This window comes from Dicentrarchus labrax, unplaced genomic scaffold, assembly GCF_905237075.1.
Source record: "Dicentrarchus labrax unplaced genomic scaffold, dlabrax2021, whole genome shotgun sequence".
NCBI classification, from domain to species: Eukaryota; Metazoa; Chordata; class Actinopteri; family Moronidae; genus Dicentrarchus; species Dicentrarchus labrax.
Window position 1 is genome coordinate 6,047,355 of NW_026136709.1, and position 19,027 is coordinate 6,066,381.

Sequence of the window (19,027 nt, forward strand, 5' to 3'; positions counted from 1 at the left end):
TTCAAATACCCCCCTAAATAAATACATCAGTGAGCTCCTTTGGGGCTTTAGTTAGGCCCTGAGGATAACGACATGCAAAGAGATTTGATGTGCGCTAGCACAGCAGAGCTACAAACTCCATCCGTCTCTAAGGCGCCAGATGCCTGAGGTAGCAGGTAGAATGACTGAGTGCAAACGTTTGGTGTCCTTGCATAAACTGACAAAAAGTTTGGAGGCTTACTTTTGGGAAATTAAAAATAATGATGAAATATATCAGAGCCAAAACTATTCAGAAGCCAAACTTAGATTTACAAGATACAGTAAATTATACTGCGATCAAGATCAACAGCTTATCAGTGGCAAGGACATAAGCTGCGTGCTTCTCATAATTTTCAGTTACTTCCTATCATTTCACTGGACACATAAACAACAGCACATTTAAATTGTGACCCTGTTTACCTCAGACGTCCAGGGCAGATTTGCACAGCTCTTTAGCATTTCAACCAAACAGGGCCACTTTCAGGACATTGCCCTAATTGGCTGCATAATGTGGACATCCACGCTCACACCGCAGACTCATTTCAGCTTCTCAATGGGGGTAAATGGTTCGGCATTAAGTTGAAATTAAAGATCACAAAAGGCCCGTCCCTCTTTCTCTGTGTCTGAGCCGGCGCTGCCAGGTCAGCTTAAGTGTGTTGAACATAGAGTAATTGCGGGCAGTGTGGAAGTGGACATGATTGTGCTTTATCTCCATAAGTGTTGGCAGCTTGAAAACAAAGTATTGTGCATGGAGATTACAGCATGGACACACTCTAATGACTTCGGATCTGGTAGCAGACAAGAGACAGTAGATAAAGGAGTTTTGGTTGATCCCTGATCAGTATTCAGAGGAGCAGCAGGAAGGATAGGGGATAAAGCGGCATCTTTTAGAGATTTGAAGAAGATGATGATTTCATAAAAGCTCTATTATTGTGATGACTGTAATGCACCGCCACCCTCTCAGTTCCTCCCTGTGTCGCTGATAGGGTTTTCTTTAGATACTAATCAGTTACTTGGGGAAAGCAGGAGAGCTAAAGCAACATTTAAATGGCATTCTCACAAGCTGTAAGTCAGTGAATTCATTAGCTGCCAAATATAAGCACAAGGAATTTGTAGTTTGAAGATTCTCTGCAGACTGGAGAAAAAATATCAGGCTTGCTAAGTCCCACACAAGACTCAGCATCATACTATGGCTTTACTCCATCTTGTGGCTGGGCAGCAGTGCTGAGAAATGATTTGAACGAGGCCACCTGCTCTCATCTACTGCCTTTAATCAAATAATAATCCAATCAGGATCCGTTTATGCACGGCAATTATGTCCGCAGTTTGTTTACAATTGAAACTGGTCATGGAATGAGAAGTTCATTAAACAAAGAATGCATCTGCGAGGGGCGTGTTTGTGTGTGTGTGTCTCTGTGTGCAAATGTTAAGTATATTTATGTGTGGTAGATCAGCAGCCCTCACAAACTGTTTGCATTTGTGTAAGAGAAAGAAAGAGACAGCAAGAGTCACTCAAGGTGAGTCCTTACTGTTCATTTTCAGGTAACTATCTGTGTGTGTGTGTGTGTGTGTGTGTGTGTGTGTTTGTGTGTGAGAGAGAGAGAGAGAGAGAGAGAGAGAGAGAGAGAGAGAGAGAGAGAGAGAATGTCTACTGAAACTCTGAGTCTCCAGTCTTTCAGAGTCTCTAAGCTCTCTCCTGCAGCTGTCTTCCCCTCCTGCTTGGATCTAACTTGATGTCAGTACAGAGAAGCAGAATGCGGGCAGCCGACGCTGGAGTGCCTGCAGTTCCTTGTTTGCTGTCTGGTTTTGCTGCCTGCCTGACCCCTGTGGCCCTGGTCTAGACTCTAATGACAGCCCACTGAGCCTAATGCCTCCTGTCCTAGCACACAGGAAAGAGCTGGGCCGGGCCATTAGCATCATCCCACTGACCAGACGCTAAGTCTTATCATGTCTGAAGTTAATTGAAGGCTCTGATAGCTATTAGTGCCGACCTTAGCTGATGGAGAAGAAATTTACTGGCCATGCAGCATTACTGCTATATCTTGCAAGATGCAGTCTGATTTAGTAGGAATACAGAGGAACTGAAGGATAAAAGCATGTCTAATGAACTGTTGGATTTAAACTTTATTTGAGCAATATTGCCTGGTGCGACTCATCGTGAATCATTATATTCCTTCTCTGACTCAGGATAACTCACAGCTTCTGAGGGAGTCAATCACACGAGGTCAAAGCTAAATATAGTTTCCTGACACTTGCTTATAAACAGCAATGGGATTAGTGTCCCAAAGAAATGACACACAGCAATCTTCAATGACACCCATCCTCTCTCCCTCAAATGTCATCCCGTTTCATCTCCTCACTCTGTCTTTTCACCTCACTCCACTGCCTCCCTCTCCCAACGCTGAGTAGTCACATTCACCTTGGTGGTGTGCCAGTCCCTTGGCGTGCAGCAGGGATCTCTGTTATACACAAGCTTTTAGTTTGATTACATCTGGCCACTTCCTCTGTCCTTTATTTTTTCTGGAATAACTATAAACTGGGATACATTCCTCCTCTTGTCCTCTGTCATCGACACTCTTCATCGATTACAAAAAAAAGGCAAAAAGAAGCAGTCTGAATCACCTTCAAGGAGGGGGGACGCCATTGCGACTGAGGACATAGGTTAGAATAAAAGAAAAGGATAACACGACTTGGACAAAGCTGTGCAGTCAAGAGCAAAACTACTTTCATCTGCTCTCCTTCCCACTGGGGGCTTTTGAGCAGTGGGATAGGAGCAGTGCTTGGTATGGGTGTGGTGTTTCAGCAGTGAGACTCACAAAAATAAAAAAAATAAAAGATGGTCAGGAGAATCCGAGTCAGAGAAAAAGACAGCCTAGAGGAACATGTAAAAAGAGATGAATAAGAGAGAACAGAGAGAGTTGAGAAAAAAATATGAGTGAAATGATGAGTAAAAGTAAAAAGAAAGCAACATCCACAGGGCTTCAAACCAAAGGATGCAGGAGACATATTGAATGGTGAAACTAACTAGCTATTGTTGTATTGTTGTAGCTATGTTTTTTTTTTTTACCTGATGTCCTGCGCACTGAAAGGCACTACATGGATACCCAGGGGCCCTCCTTCATTGGACACCTCCACCGGCTTGAGCATGCCTCTGCGGGACGATGATGGATGAGGCAGAGAGGACGGGGAGAAGGAGGAGGCAGGGGGGGAGACATGCATGAATAACAAATAATAGGAATGACAAAAAAATGTAGAAAAGCAGGATATAAAAGACAACATAGTCAAACATGACAAGATGTTGATGGGGTGTATGGAATGGGGGTTGGTGCGGCCTTGTTGGTGGAGGCTGCATTGTGTTGTCTATACAAAGTCATCCATTACAAAGTCAGGCTGGAGGACCTCGAGGTCGATTCGGGACCCAAATGGAGACTCCAATTAAGTGATTAAGATCAGATTGTTGTGCTAAAAGAGAACAGATTAATTGAAAAACGTGCGCAGACAGGAGGAGGAGGAGGAGGAGAAGGTTAATTTGTGTGGATAAAGACGTGAAGACAAATGAACACACGCAGTCGCTAACGCAGATGTGTGTGATGATGTTGATGGAAGAAGGCGTGGTCTTGATGTACACTTTGTGTTGTCATTGTCATGTGGTAATAAGGTTGCGTTTAGTGATGATGTTCTGGCAATTATTAACCTTTCTGGTATCACTGTGATAAATTAAAAGGTCAGTTCACCCAAATTATAACAAAATACAGAAAATAAAAGTATTTTTTTGGTATTTGGGTGAACCAACCTTTTAAGACACACTGTATGGTGTATAAATAGGTGGTTGGGGGGGCTGCAGGGGTTCACTCACTCTAGGTTTAACACGGGTGAATGTTCCAATGAGGAATCAGCTCTCCCTACTGGCTCTATCCGTTCAATCCTCCTTTCTTGTCTCCTTTGCTCTTCTTCCTCCTTCTCCTCCTAAAAAGAAAGAAAGAAAAAGAAAAAAAGACAGAATAAATCATTAAAAGACTGTTCCGGCAAAGTAAAAAACTCACCCTCTCTCTGTCATTATTTCTATTTGGCTGTGCTTGCATCTGCTCCTCTCCTGCCTATATCTCTCCTCTGGCTTTTAATCCAATTACCTGCAGGAACAAGTAACGGCCTCTATTCTAAATCAAAAGAGACTTTCAGTGGAGTACAGACTGGGGCACTGATGCTGCTGCAGAAACATCCAAAGCCAAAGTCTTCAGCGACTCTAGTGACAAAGTGGCCCTGATCGATTGCTCCTTCTCAATCAATCGGGTCCGGCCTAGGGCGTGGCACCGCTGCCGGATTTTTGCGGTGATCCGATCAGGTCTGGAGTGAAGGAAAGTGGTTGCGCCCGCTGTCATTTGTTTCTCTCACTCTCTTCATTTCATTTACTCATCTTCCTTCAGGGCCATTAGGCAGCAGGGCTGGGAGGCGGTGGCTTTTACAGGCAAGCCAGACGTCTGAGGGCTTAACCAGGCTCTGGGATGAGACAGAGCAGCTTCATGCTCTCCTTAATGGGGAATAAAATCTTTATCTGAGCTCTCTTTATGGAGATGGTACAGATTGAGCAGGGCACTTACATGCAGTGATGACATGCTGCATGTAGAATAGGAGGGAGACATATTTAATAACGCCGGGTTCAAGTTCAACTAATCATCATCTGTTGAAGGTTAGTTACAGGAGGAGCTGGGGAGGTTCATCAACAAGTGACAAGCACACTGAACGTTAACATTTGATCAATTTAAAGGGAGACCGTAATTTCAGTTTTTGCTCCCAGTCCTGATGGCAACTGCGGATCCTCATGAATGTGTTTTTCTGTGTGTATGTGTGAGCTTGTCAGCACCCAGACAGCGCATCGTCTCCTTGGGAGGGTCTGCTGAAATGCTTTGTTAGCCGCTGCTATTTCCCCGCCCTCACCCCTCACCTTGCTCTTTCTCTCTCTTTCACTAAAATGTCAAGCACATCCAAATAGGTTTCGTGCCTTGCTGGTTTCTTTATGGTAATGGATTCAACCCCTTTCAGAGGCCAGGATATCTTTGGTGACACACAGGCGTGGCGCAGAGAGACTCTGTCCCCTATTTATTTTCTTTAGAGTCGGGGGAGGGGGTGGGGGGTAAGGTGGGATAGGGGCATGAAAATTTCATCAGGAGTCTACCTTAAGAGACCTCGACTCACCCTACCTGTCTGTTTCCCCTTTCAAACCGTCCAATATGAAAATGAGTCAGTCAACCAGTCACCTCCACCTGTAATTATGTATCAGCTGAGGTCTGAGGTGCCTCACGGGGCCCGTTATTCACAAAGCTTTTCATGGAAACCTCCCAGTTGGGTTGGCTGTATTTTTTTTAATACATATATATATATATATATATATATATATACTGTGCACAATGTATCTGGCCACCTGTGGGAATCTATAAATAAAGACAGAGTGGAGAGTGCTGGTGAAGTTGGACAAGAAGACTAGATATAAGACCATATAAGTATAAGATATAAAATGAGATTGGCAGAAAAGGAGGTATGAAAGCCATAGGAACATGTTGACTTTAAAAAGGCCATTTTCATTCTCAGCGATGCTGCTCAGTGCCTTTGTCTCATTAGACACCAGAGTGATCTGAGAGGCGAGCTGATTCACAGTGTATCATCACAGAAAGTGACATGTAATTAACTTCAGTAACAGTAGCTCTCAGCAACAATCTCCTGTCTGTTAGTTTGCTCCTGTAGGTGGCAAGTGATTGTGGCATGACTGCAGCTCTATTTCCCTCTTATCATCTTCCTGCTTAAATGTAAAAAATACTAGAGAGAAATGATATGATGGAATAAAAGAACAAGTAAAGGGTAAGGAAAGACACGTTAACTGTGAGTTTTGCCGTCAGAGCACCAACGGGAAGGGATCCTTCACTTGTACCAGGCCAAAAGCACAGTGTAAGCAGGTTGAGTGTGTGAATGTGACAGGTAAAATTACCATAAGATGGCACAAGTAGATATCAAAGCAGCACCAGAGGAAGGTGATACTTCTATTCAGGTGTGCTGCAGACAAATGGTGTGAAAAACTGAGAGGAACTGTGAAAATGACACTAAAGAAAAGAAAAACCTGGTGGGTTCATGAAAGTGAGCAAACCAGAGTCGGTAGGCAATGGAGAAGAGAAGAGAGAAAAGGAGTTGTGAATGAGAGTAACAGAAGAATAATGTCCTAAAATCAGCCTCATTAAATTGTTGTTGTAAAATGTTAAAGGCGGACAAATTTGCAAAGAAGGCAAGATTTTCACTTGTTTTAAGAACTTTTTAAATGTTTTCTTAAGTGCAGTGATCTGCCTTACACCCTCCGGCTTGAGATATTGACCTTCCTTCCAAGGACATCTGTGGAACAGTTGAATACTTCAGATGATAAAGTGGAATCATTTCACTGTTTTGGCAGGATTTCTAATGTTTTTTTCTGAAAACTGTGCTAATGTTTAGTACATTTAAAATGCACTGTCGCTGAAAGAAATAACAGACCTGTCTTACACTACTGGTCTTGTTAGTGCTAGTGTTTTGATATAAGAGCCTTTCTCGCAGCCATGTTTTCATTCTCATATTTGAATGCACAACACGCTTCAACTACCAGTCAATTTCCACCGTAAACAGAAATACATGATTGACGCTTGACACAGGATTCATGAGGCAGTGCTTAAGTGGCCACTGTGGTTCATTAGAGTCAAACTCTGTGATATCCCACCAGCAAAGCCACCGCCTCTTCATTATCTGAGACTCTGTGCTTTAACGAGACAAACACACTTCTAAGACTGAACATGATAAATAAGATTGACATTTCATGCAGTGAAGTCCTTAAGGATGGCTGCAGACCTCTCCCAGTGTTGAGTCAGTATTGCAAGGGTCAGTGTCTCCTTGTGACCAGGGGCAGAAGAGGAACCCTTCTCCCTTTATATTCACTGCCAGCCCACTTACTGTCTGTCCTTGTGTCAGTAGCAAAGCCGAACACTGAGTGACAGCAGAGGAGAGACACAGGCTAAATATACATCCATTTTCCCAGCCCCTCCACTCTCCCTCTCTTCTTTTTTTCTTTGTCTCTCCATCATTCTGAATCTCTCCTTTCTCCCTCACTAAAAACCCTCCATTTCTTCCTCCCCTGAGTGCTTTTAGCACCCCGTTGATCCCTTGGTAACCAGTGGAGTGGGGAAGCAACAAGGCTTTTCAACTCTCCATGGCACTCATTCCGAGCTCTCTCTCTTTTTCTCTCTGCGCTTCCCTCCATCCTCCCGTCTCTCTCCCTTCCACCCATGCAGCAAGAAGGGCTCGGAGCCCTGATCTGTGGCCAAAAATCCACCAGCCTCTTTAACAATGAAGGGAAGCAAAAGCGGGGGTTAGAGGCTTGGCCATCGGACAGCTGCAGCATTACATTATTGAGACTCATATAAGAAAAACAGGGTGAGAGACAGAGAGAAAGACAGGGAGAGTGAGAGCTGCAAAGTGCAGAGTCTTGTTACCTTCAAATGGACAGACAGGTTAGAACGGTAAGAGGACCAAGGAGAGAGAAGAAAGTAGGAGGATGGGAGGGAGGTAGCAGCTGTCTGCTCAGGAGGGGAAAACGCTGAACACTCACTCACATGCACACACACACACACACACACACACACACACACACACACACACACACACACATAAAGTGAAGCACACCACTGGAGGGTTGGGGCAAAGGGTGTGTGTTGAGGAGCTGTCATCCTCCAACAACCACTGTCCTAAAAGACGCCTACTGTAAGTGTGTGTGTGTGTGTGTGTGTGTGTGTGTGTGTGTGTGTGTGTGTGTGTGTGTGTGTGTGTGTGTGTCATGCCATTAGCTATGGGCAAGTACAACATGTAACATGGTGAAAGGGGGGGAAGGGGTGGGGACTACCTCCTGAGCCCATCTTTGGCATCAAGGGCTTAACAAGGACAGGTTCAAAGGTCGCAGCGAGTGGTGTGTTTCTGGCCACCGCCCCTCCTTTAAGGCTGAGGTCCACATCTGTGTGACAGCTTCATGTGTGGAACAGGCCTCGCTGTCAGACGATGTCACCCGTTCCCTTACAATGGGCCGTCTGTGCCCAGCAGAACAATGGAGGCCAACAGGATATAGAAATGTCTCAGAATGAACAATGTGGTGTGTTCTCTGTATGAAAAATAAAGGAAACAAGCAATTTGACTAGAGCATTTAGCAAAATGGCTGTTGAAATATTTACAAAGACTGCCCTCCCTCCTGATTTGGCCAGCTAAAAATATGAAACATTAATTGTGCAAGGTGACATACGCCCCTTATGGAAACATTAAACCAGCCAAAGGTAACAAACGATAGCAACATGTGAAAAGAATCTGTTTTCAGTGAGCAGAGAAAAAAAGCAGCAGAGGCTTTTCCTCTCCTTCACAAAAGGTTAAGGAGCCATAATTGTACCCTCATTACCTCCAGTTAATGCAGTTCGACTAAACACTGTAACAGGCAGGACCAAACAGGACTTCACAGTACCGCTGCATTGCACAATGGCATTGACATACAAAGACAAGCTGTCGGTAATAACTCCTAATAGTCCTATTAAAGTTCCTTTGACCTCACAAAGCAATTACCAATATTTTTCCATCTTAACCGGGGCCAGAATCTCGCTGTTTTTAATCAGCAGTTAGAAGAGGCTTTATGGCTTTGGACACAAAGATTTTTCACCTAAATCTGAACAACAGATGACCCCCAACTTACTTCAAAATAGAGCAGCTGCCTTCACCAGCTGCTGATGGATGGCGTATGCAGTGTTTAGGATGACCTGGTCATAGCTGTGACAGAATTCACCACACATGGATTATTCTTCGTGTTACAGAAGGTCTTTTATCCCTCATATCCATCCCCTCAGAGGAAACTGCCATTAGGGCCAAATTACGCACCAAAAAGGCCCCTGTGAATAGATTGGACTCGACTGTTGCACCCAAGGACCCTGCCCCACCTTCCCCACCATCCTTAACCCTTTATCCCCCACCCGCCCATCGGACTCAAACACCATTAAAACAACCAATACGTCACAATGACTGAGACTATGAGACAGTTATTTACATTTATGTTGGGATAAGGGGACATTATAAAAGGCTGGGTGAAGAGTTAAACTGGTTAGTGGAGGATGAAAGGGTTCTAATGACCTCCTTCATCCTACCCACAAGTTCCCTAAATGGCACTTAATGGGTGTCAGCGGAGAGGCCAAAACCAGTTTCAGCATACTTTCTTTATATTGTTATGATCTTAAGGATCATGATGATGTAAGCTAATGGTGATTTCAATATGCAGCAATGGGGATTTATTGTGTTGACTTGAAGGAAATAAACAGGATAGTACCTACTGAATCGGGCTCTCTTTCAGTCAATGTTTCATTTGTTTGGCAAAACTATTAGCTCCCTGTTGGACTGGAAACTTCAAATCTGGAGGAATATCAAAGCAGTGTGACCCTGGTGTCTGATATCTCCTGCTCTGTATGTGTGTGAGGGAGAGAGAAAGAGAGAGGGAGGTGACGATACTACACTCACTATGTTTGTGTGCCAAGGGGAGAAGCCAAGGCAGTGCCCGTCCTCTGATGAGGACATGTGTTGTCTTTCATATTTCACACCCCGCGCCCATGGGCTCCAGCCTTGTTCAAAGGAGAGCATTTGCATTCCAGATTAGATGTACCATTCCTTTTGATAATGAGGAGAGGGAGTCCAATATGTGTTGTTGTGCTAAGTTAGGACAGTGGGGAGTGGGGTTGGGTATCAAGAACCTGTTCTGAATTGGAAGCATTGCCAATTTAAAAAAAACCAAGCATATGTGTTGAGAACCAAGCTTTTTGATTCCACTCATCTATTCCTGACCGCAAAGTTTGGACTTACTCTGCAGTCCTGTGTTTCTATGCCAATGCATGTGTATACTGCTTAAAAGACAGCAGTGATAAACATTTAATCACAGTGATAAATGATTTCATGTAACTGAATAAGTCTGTTTGAAAGGGCAAAGAATTCCCTGCAGCGTTTTCCTCTTCATTAATGCAGAATTTCTGATAGCATTTTCATAGCCATAAGACCTCATCAGCTTCAGCTAATGTTAGCACATTATTGTGTAAAACAGGAAACATTCGACAGGTGGATGGCAACATATAAAACATTTAGATTTTTAGTTTTTGCCTTACCTAATTCAGAAAAAATACTACGTCTTCTATAGATGGCCTTTGCTTTTAAAATTGTTTTTCTCATTTAAATGATATGACAACAGCTAGAATTTGATGAAGAACTCAAATCAATATGAATGACAATATCGACAACACAAAGTGATAACCAACCCCAGTGGGCTTTATGTTTCTGTTTATTAATATATCTCCATTCACAATTACATATTTTCCTGCCAGTATGCATGGTATATTGCATTTGCAATATGGCCAAGTTTAATATAACTCCCCCATCCTAACACATCTTTTTAATCAACAAAGATCTCCAGCCTTTAAATCTGTCTCCCTTTGTTTTGTTTCAGAAAGACATGGCTTCTGGCTCATAAAAGTTCAGGCTCTGACGTGGACTTACTTGAAGCAAATTGCAGGGACAGACAGGTTCCTAATGCTGTTAAGCAAATTAGATCAGAGATGTGAGGCAGCATTTGTCCACATCAGGACGGGGAGCGGCGAGATGTTGGGGGGTGGGGGGTGAGAGACGGACGGTGCTGTTTGTGAGTTGATATTTGGAAAAACAAAGGCCTGCCTCTCTTTTTACTCCCTCTTTGTCTCTCCACGACAATCTTTGTCTCTTCTTTTGTCTCTGCCTCCGTCACTGATAGACCTGTGGTGTGTGGAATACATCATTTGCCAGCGCCTGTTTCATATCAGGCCTGGACTGATCTATCAATGACACAGCTGCCTTTGCCTTTGCCCACTGTATCGTTAAATTGCACTTTAATTAAATTAGGCCTGCTAATTATGAGGGCTTAAATCAATCACCAGGTCAATAACAAAGGCCCAAAGCGGACGGAGAAGACCGAGACTTTTTCCAAACCTCATCAATAACAGCCGCAACCGGAGCAGACCACTCCTGTACCAGAGAGCCGGAGGTTCAAACGGGTAGGAATTACTGCGAATTGAGTTATCGTCACCAGCTTTTGTCCAGAGCACTTCTAACTCTGACAAGCTCTGTGAATAATGTTATTTGAATACAGTAGAAGTGTTTCAAAGAGTTTGAATGTGCATAGCATTTTGCATTAGAATGGCACTTCAAAGGGGTGTTTAAAGCAGATTTAGAGTTTCTGGTGCATACAAAAATTGTTCAAAAGGGATATTATGACTTTCCAGACACCTGGCTTAGGTGAAGGGAGGTGATTCTGAACAGATAATCCCGGGGGTTGAGTGGGCAGCCCCACTGAGCGGACGGTCCCAGCTGAATCCTGGGTCTTTACCCATGCATTACAAAGAGATCTGTGGTGCTTTTCACAGATTAATCATAATTTTGAGCTTATTGAGTGGGAGGACAGTCTGCTTTCCACTGCTCAGAACGTTTAATCCATCTTTCAAACTGTGAAGGTCAGTGAGCGAATGTTACCCCCGTTGAAATAATTGAGGGTGGTTGAATTTCAATGAGAGCACCCGTGGTTCAGATCTGGATTGTAATTAAATACATTTTCTTTTTGTTTTTAGGAGCCGCTCCTGCAATTATGTGAGTCACACTGACTTATTGAGTAGCATGGTGGCTGCCAATAAAGTGCACTCCCTGTACGGCCAAATTGCCATCCAAACTATTAGATACAACCGTTACTGTGATGCAAATGTTGTATCAGCAAGTAATAACGGCAGCACCTGGAAAGAAAATGTGGAGGGCAGCTCTTCTTCTCATCACCTTCTATAGGATGTTTTAACACGCTGTGACCTCATACCCTAAATGCACTGAACATGAAGAAGAAAGAAATGAAAAAGAGGGAATGACGGTGAATGATATTGAACTATGAATAATTAAGTGGAAAGTAAAGCCTTGGTACACATTGCTGTGAGTTATTACAGGGGGTGAACGCTCTATTCCACAGATCAGCCGTGGTTTGCTGCCTTGTTTGAGCAGGTGGGGTGGGTGGTGAGTGGGGGCTCATCTGTAGCGCCATGGGAGCAGTGTGGGGTGAGGTGGGGGGGCGCTTTCCATTTCGTTTTAATTGGAAGCTGAAATTCTTGGATAAGGCGCAGACAGAAAGCCATTTAGCCGAGTCCTTGCTCTCAGCCAGGGCTAAATGAAGAGGGCCGTGTGGAGATGAGGGGCCTGTGGAGGGCCAGTAATGAAGAGAGGTCCCAAAAGACTCCATACAGCCACGGCAATCTAGTGGACCCAAGATGGCGGGGCGGGGTGTAGGTGGGTGGCAGGTGTGCACGCTTTAGTGGAGAAGAAAGGAGAAAAGAGGATGGAAAGAACTCCATGTAATTATTTTAATATAAAAAGTATTTTTTTGTTTGTATATGCTGTGGCTCTGAGTGTAATGAATGCAAGATTAGACAAAATATCGATTGATCAAAGGAGGGTGCTACTTAGTGGATAGTTGAAGATAATCTACTTGCTAAGTACAACAAGTGATTGCAATCACTGATGAGATAAGAGCACAGGGAAATTACTGTCAACGTCACAACAAACAAGACAGATCGGAGCATGGATAGTCTATTTGCAGCATGTAAACATTGTACATGTGTAGATGCACATATGAACCCTGCACAAACAGGATACCATTAGGCATACTTGCATATTAAGGTATTGATATTTCAATCATATAACACCATCAGCAAGAGTCTTTTCCTTCCTTCCACACATAAACCCCAACAAGCAAACCAACGGATGTTTCTCCGCTCTTTTTTAAATGGAAAAGGCTCTCAGCATGGTTTAGCTTGAAATCATGAATGCATGTGGAAATATCAGAGAATGTAGTGGTGGAGCTCAGCTGGGGTGCTATTCTACACAACAGCTCCCATAGCCTGTACACCTCAGCCATAAAGAGGAACAAATTCCAATGGAAACCTGCTCTGCAGGGAGAGGAGCGGCCCATTACAGTGGTGCTCCTTGCGTTAATGATACCATTATCTCTATCTGGGCTATTCCAAAGTCAGTGTGGGCATCTAGCCTTGGGACACTCAAAGGATTATACCAGTGATGTTGCATGTTTTACTGGGGGAAGAATCTGCCACAGACATTTGAGACAGCCACTAGTGTTAATTAATTTCACCTTTATGAAAAAAGGGTAAGCTAATGCAGTCAAGCGTGAATTGTGTGTTGTGTGGTGCGTGACCCAATATTCAAGATTGTAGATTAAGCTGATAAATATCAGCGTCCTTCATAAAAGAAGATACACATTTACTTTACCCTTATCCTTGTATTCAGGTTTGAGTTTCTGACCAAATAGTATATAATAAGTGGGTGCGATACAAAATCTGGGATGTCAGTGCTTCTTCTCAGAAAACATTTTAAACTATTCTTTTGTACTTTCACCTGCCTTGCAAGATAATAACAGCATAACCTTTAAAAAATATAGAAATATAAATGTGACTCTATGTTACCTGTGACTGATTATCTACTGCATCTAAAGCAAAAGTCTTAAGTCTGAATTATACTTTCCATGTGCTCGAGCACAATAGTGTCTGCTAAGGTCCATGTAATGTAAATTTTGTCATCAGAGGGTGTTCGCATACTCCTTGCAGACATCTGCATACTGGCATTTTTTTATGACTCATGAACCTGTCCTCGAAGCGGACTCCAGAAAGTTGTATAAACAGAAGTGCCAAGCAGAGGTGACATCCGCAGCAGTCCGTGCACCCTTTAGTAGATTCATATTCATAATGTACTGAAGTTAATTAGAACCAATGGCTGCTTGAACCCCCCCAATCATACATATTCTTTATCTTATCTATTTATTATATTATTCACTTTACTTACTGGAATCGCTTTTCCAAAGTGACATGTAATCAATGACAAGGTAGATAATGTTCGAAGACAATTTGACAGAACATTTGATTGTTGATTGACACATACAGGTATTGCGGGGATTGTTAGAGAAAGTTTTACTGGGTAACATCTTTATCATGATGTGGCAGCACAACCTTTGCAATTACATTCTGCTGCCACATATGTCTCTCTATATATCCTTTATAAGTTGCTGTAAGCTTTTCTCTGTCAAATTTTGATATAAACCTGGATTGAAACCAACACAAGTGTCCAAATGCCTCTTAGTGGTGCAGTACAAAGTGGCTGGCTACCATGGCTACATCTGTATGGGAGGAACAGAAGTGGACAGATTCCACTGATACCTCTCTCCTCTTCAACACTCTCTCTTTAGATGCTTTTTTATTTCTCCATCTCCTTGGCTCTGAAATGACACTGCCTCATTCCTCGCCATTTGCATCCAACTGTGACCGCTTTTGTTCTCCGCACCGATGCAAATGAAACCGGTCTCTTCGGCCGAGATGGCGAGGTGGTCCCGTCTCACATTTGTCTGTGGCCCTGAGATGTGGATGTTTAATGTCGGCCGGGGCCTTATTACATTCCTTCAGCAACTTAAAAGCATTGGCCCCCTAATGGGACCTATAAAACTGTGAGGAAAGCCTATTGTGACAATGGGCCTCATTGTGTCAGAGTAGACTCATTTGGCACTCTGTGGAGAGTGGAAATGTGTGGCATATTAAAAAAAATAGCAGCCAAGGAAAGAGAGGGTGAGAAAGTAGAAAGAAATCAAATAAATAGGAGTGAATGACTTCGCACTGTGGGAAATACGGCACTGTCAATCACCAAAGTCAATCTAGTGCCTCAGTGTCGGGCAGAAAAAGAGCTTAGGCGTAGCTGTTGCAGACTATACTTTCATTAGCCTCTATATGTTTGTTTCGTCTCTTGTCCTTTGAGTTGGAGTCAGGTTTTGGCACTGATGGTTTTTGAATGGTCATTAAAGGAAAACTTCTTTTTGTCCTGGCTGCCAACCAGAGGGGGCTTGGATGTAATTAACTTCACAACAGCGACACCTTGCCTGAATATTGGCCTTGCTCCTCCTACAAAAGACACAGCACAAAATAATTTCATCTGAAGAAATAGTGTTTAGAGTGTGCATCCTCTTCTCCTCATCCTCTTTGCTTTGTTCTCTGCTGCCCACGCTGGTTTGCTTGCATGCTGGCGGCCCTGTTTTATTCCCTGAAGTCATTATTGTCTTCGGCTAAGGTGCCCCTGCTCCCTGTGATTTGTGGGTAATGAGCTGGCACCCCCCTGCCCGTGTTCAATTATTCTCATTGAGAAAGTGATTTCTCACTCCACGGAGCAAATCGGAGAAGGCGAAAGCGTGAACTCTAATCAAGAATTAACATGTTCACAACCAGCAGTGCGGCGAGGGATAGCCACCCTGATACTGTAGAGGTGGTGTAGGTGTGGACAGAAATAAGGGGTAGAAGGACAGAAGAGTGACAGCCACTGGGGTAAACAGATTTATAATCTGTTCCCTTGAAAAACTTGTTTTTGTACATCCACCCGTGTTTGGTGTTTGAAGTAAGGAAAAAAAAAAAGGAACTGAACAAAACTAGTCAAAAAAAGGTGATGTGTTTACAACTGAAGCACAGACAGCCTTGCTGAAGGGCTGTTCACAGTGATGGGGTGAATGTGCAAGAGGAACGACATCCGAGCAGTAATTAACCACGGAGAGAGGGAGCAGAAAGAGGGGGAAGCGAGAAGACGAGTGCAAACTTTGGAGAGAAAAACAGAGATGAGGAGAACACATGTAGTTCAGTGACTACTAATGACCCGACAGGAGGAACAGAGGGGGAGAGAGAAAGACAGCTTCAGCACGACGAGAAAGGACACTGACATGAACCTTTATGTTTGAAACTACATGTCACTTTATGCAAATAAATCAAGATGAAAGTTTATTAACTACAAAATTTAATGACAGAGGGTTAACTGTTGACTTGAATCGTAGCTATACTGCATTAATCACTTCTCTCACTTTTATTGTTCTTTACCCGCATTTCCCAGATGCTTTTCCACTCTGATAATAATAATAACAATAACATTCTGAAGCAAAAAGTAACATTTTTTAATTCTCAGGGGGATGTTTTTGCATATAAGTAGTCAAAATTGAAAGATGGCACAAAAAGCTCTGGGGAGCTTAAAAAAAAAACATTGCATCAGCCTTCTGAAGCCCGAATCAGTCAAACTCTAATCTGAACTGTCTCGTCACACGCACATCCTCACACAGCCTGCAGAGCGAGACAGGTTAAACATTTTCAGGCTACAGCACCGCAGATAGAGAAGGTGTTGGCAACTTCCAAAAAATGTCTGCCGCCTCCTCTCCTGTTCAGACGAGATAACAGGAGAGACATGATTTGCACAATTCTCAATAAAGTAAGAAAAGGCAAGAAATTGAAGAAGAGCACGAATAAACAAGAGATATCTTGTCTAGAGGGGAAAGAAAAGGCCAACGTGGCATGGAACTTTGTCATGGAACAACGGTGAATGACAGATTTTTTGTTATTCCTGAATTGATTATCAATTTTGAGTAGAGCGACATTTTCTGCTTTGTCTCTCTCCCAGTCCCCCGCTGACGGCCTTTTCACACACTGTCCTTGGGAACTACATTTGTCTGCTGTGTTATGTGCTTGGGATTAAGTTGTGAAAGTTGTTCTGAATTGTTAAGCACTTATTTCTATCATTCTCATTCTCTGTCTGTCCCTGTGTGTGTGTGTGTGTGTGTGTGTGTGTGTGTGTGTGTGTGTGTGTGTGTGTGTGTGTGTGTGAAGGTGAGAGGGGAGCCATCCTGAATGCTAATAGAAAGCAGAGTGAGAAGAGCTTATGGGCAGAAAAGCTGGCGGACGATTAACTCTCCTGGTCTCAATAGAAATCACACACACACACACACAGAGCCACACCCACGCACACACACACACACACACTCACACTCACACACACATTAAGGCTCATGGTGATTATCACTGCAGTTTATTTCTAACAAAGATGTTAAGTTAATAATGAGATGTTAAATAGCATTATTTTTATAATTGCTAATTTTTCCCTGCTGTGGAATGAATCAACGAAATGACACTACCAACTGTGTGTGTGTGTGTGTGTGTGTGTGTGTTACCTGCTCATCCTCTTAACATAAACACTTATTTAATGACAGAATTACACCAAATCTGTAATGCATTATGTTGTTGCTGGCTGTCTGCAGGATTCTATACAGAGCTGGTGGCAAAAACAAGTGAAAATTAATAAGCAAAGTTATCGAACTTAAACTTTGCTATAAATCTGATTTTGCTCTAAAAATGTACTTTGGGCATGTTTTTGGATCCCCAAAACAATGGCAAGAGTTATAATATTGATACTTTGATGCATCATTGTGGGCGAGTTGCCTTGTAGAGGCCTTTAAAAGTGTTGCACCACAATGAATAAAACATGAAAAAAAGACAAACACAGTGGAGGATAAAGTATTCTAATAAGTTCTTACCACTTTTTAACTGGTTATGAAACAGTCTCAATGCCTTTATATGACCTCCATAAACAAACAAGCACATCAGGGTCGAATCAACCAAAAATGATGCTTTAAGTATAAGTAGCAATATCACACTGCAGAAAATGCTTCATTACAAATAAAGTCCTGCATTTGAAATAAGAAAAAGTAAAAAGAAAAGAAGACTTAGAATTAGAAGTAGCATTTACAAATGTGCTGAAGTTAAAGTACTTAATAATAAAATGGTCCTTCTGAGTGATTTACTATATCATTGGATTATTATTACTGATACATCAGTGTGTAAGAAGCATTTGTTGTAGCTGGCTGAGGTAGAGCTTTTCAGCTACTTTATATTGTTGGGTGGTTTAATCTTCAAAAGGTCCAATGCGTAACAAGGGTAATAGAAGTGCAAAGTAGCATTAATGGAAAATACTGTACAAACACCTCAACCTTGTACAGTAAAGTAATTAACATCCCACCAATCAGAGCAGCTTAAAAAATAGTACTAAGGGAGGGACAGGTAAGACTAACTCGATCAAGGTTGAATACAAAATTGTAGTGTAGTGGGCAAAGTGACATTCTCACATTGAGTTCACTCACCAACTATAGGTTGGCTCAATCAACAAGCACAAGTCAGTACAATGCTAAAGCTAGCCAAGCCCACTTAAAGGTGAAAAGAGGAGGTGACCAGCGCTAAATGAGCCTTAAAAAGCAGTGCAGGCCTTGAGAGAAATGGCAGAAAATAAACCTGCTCTGGTCTGTCAGGGGTCATGGCGTTCCGGCAGGGGTTCAGCGGCGATGGCTAATTAAGAGAGGAGAGGCCATTGTGGGTCTCGGGGATCCATTGTTCTCACTCAGGTCCTAGGCTGGACTGGAGCGTCTCTGGTGAGCTGCCATTTACACAGCACTCACAGAGGAAGAAAAAATGGGTCCATTACAGCTTGTGTAATTTATTATCAGATTCAGTCTTAAATTCAGTCTTTTCTAAAGGTAATCAGAAGTGAGATCATTCAACTGACTGGACAATGAACTGTCAAAACTCACAATAGGTCAGGTTAATGGTATTAGCTAATCACAAAAAGGACGCTTGACTTTCTGATTGATTTTAGAAATTTAGAAATTAATCCAATCCCATGACAGATTTCCTGCTCATTTTTGAGAAAAATAAACACACTAGGTAGTATATGATATGAATTGTTTAAGTCAACATTTTTTGCACCAGTGTAGAGAGAGCAGAAAAGAGAAAAGGCATCTGCAAGGAGCCTACATCAGCACCCTTTGATGACAAAATTTACATCACATGGACCTTAGCAGACACTATTGTGCTCGAGCACATGGAAAGTATAATTCAGACTTAAGACTTTTGCTTTAGATGCAGTAGATAATCAGTCACAGGTAACATAGAGTCACATTTATATTTCTTAAAGGTTATGCTGTTATTATCTTGCAAGGCAGGTGAAAGTACAAAAAAATAGTTGGAAATGTTTTCTGAGAAGAAGCACTGACATCCCAGATTTTGCATCAGAAACT

General features: G+C 42.7%; 1 protein-coding gene across 5 annotated transcripts in view; it reads right to left on the reverse strand.

The window, feature by feature from the left end:
- The window catches only part of LOC127369479 (partitioning defective 3 homolog), a 333,391-nt gene that overhangs the window by 175,748 nt on the left and 138,616 nt on the right, over window positions 1–19,027 (reverse strand). For all 5 annotated transcript variants that reach the window (XM_051410908.1, XM_051410907.1, XM_051410906.1 and 2 more), the window contains exons 6-7: window positions 3,875–3,984; window positions 3,086–3,169 (exon numbers count right to left, since the gene is read on the reverse strand). In XM_051410908.1, coding sequence (XP_051266868.1) covers window positions 3,086–3,169; window positions 3,875–3,984 — 194 coding nt within the window. The remainder of the gene's footprint in view (window positions 1–3,085; window positions 3,170–3,874; window positions 3,985–19,027) is intronic.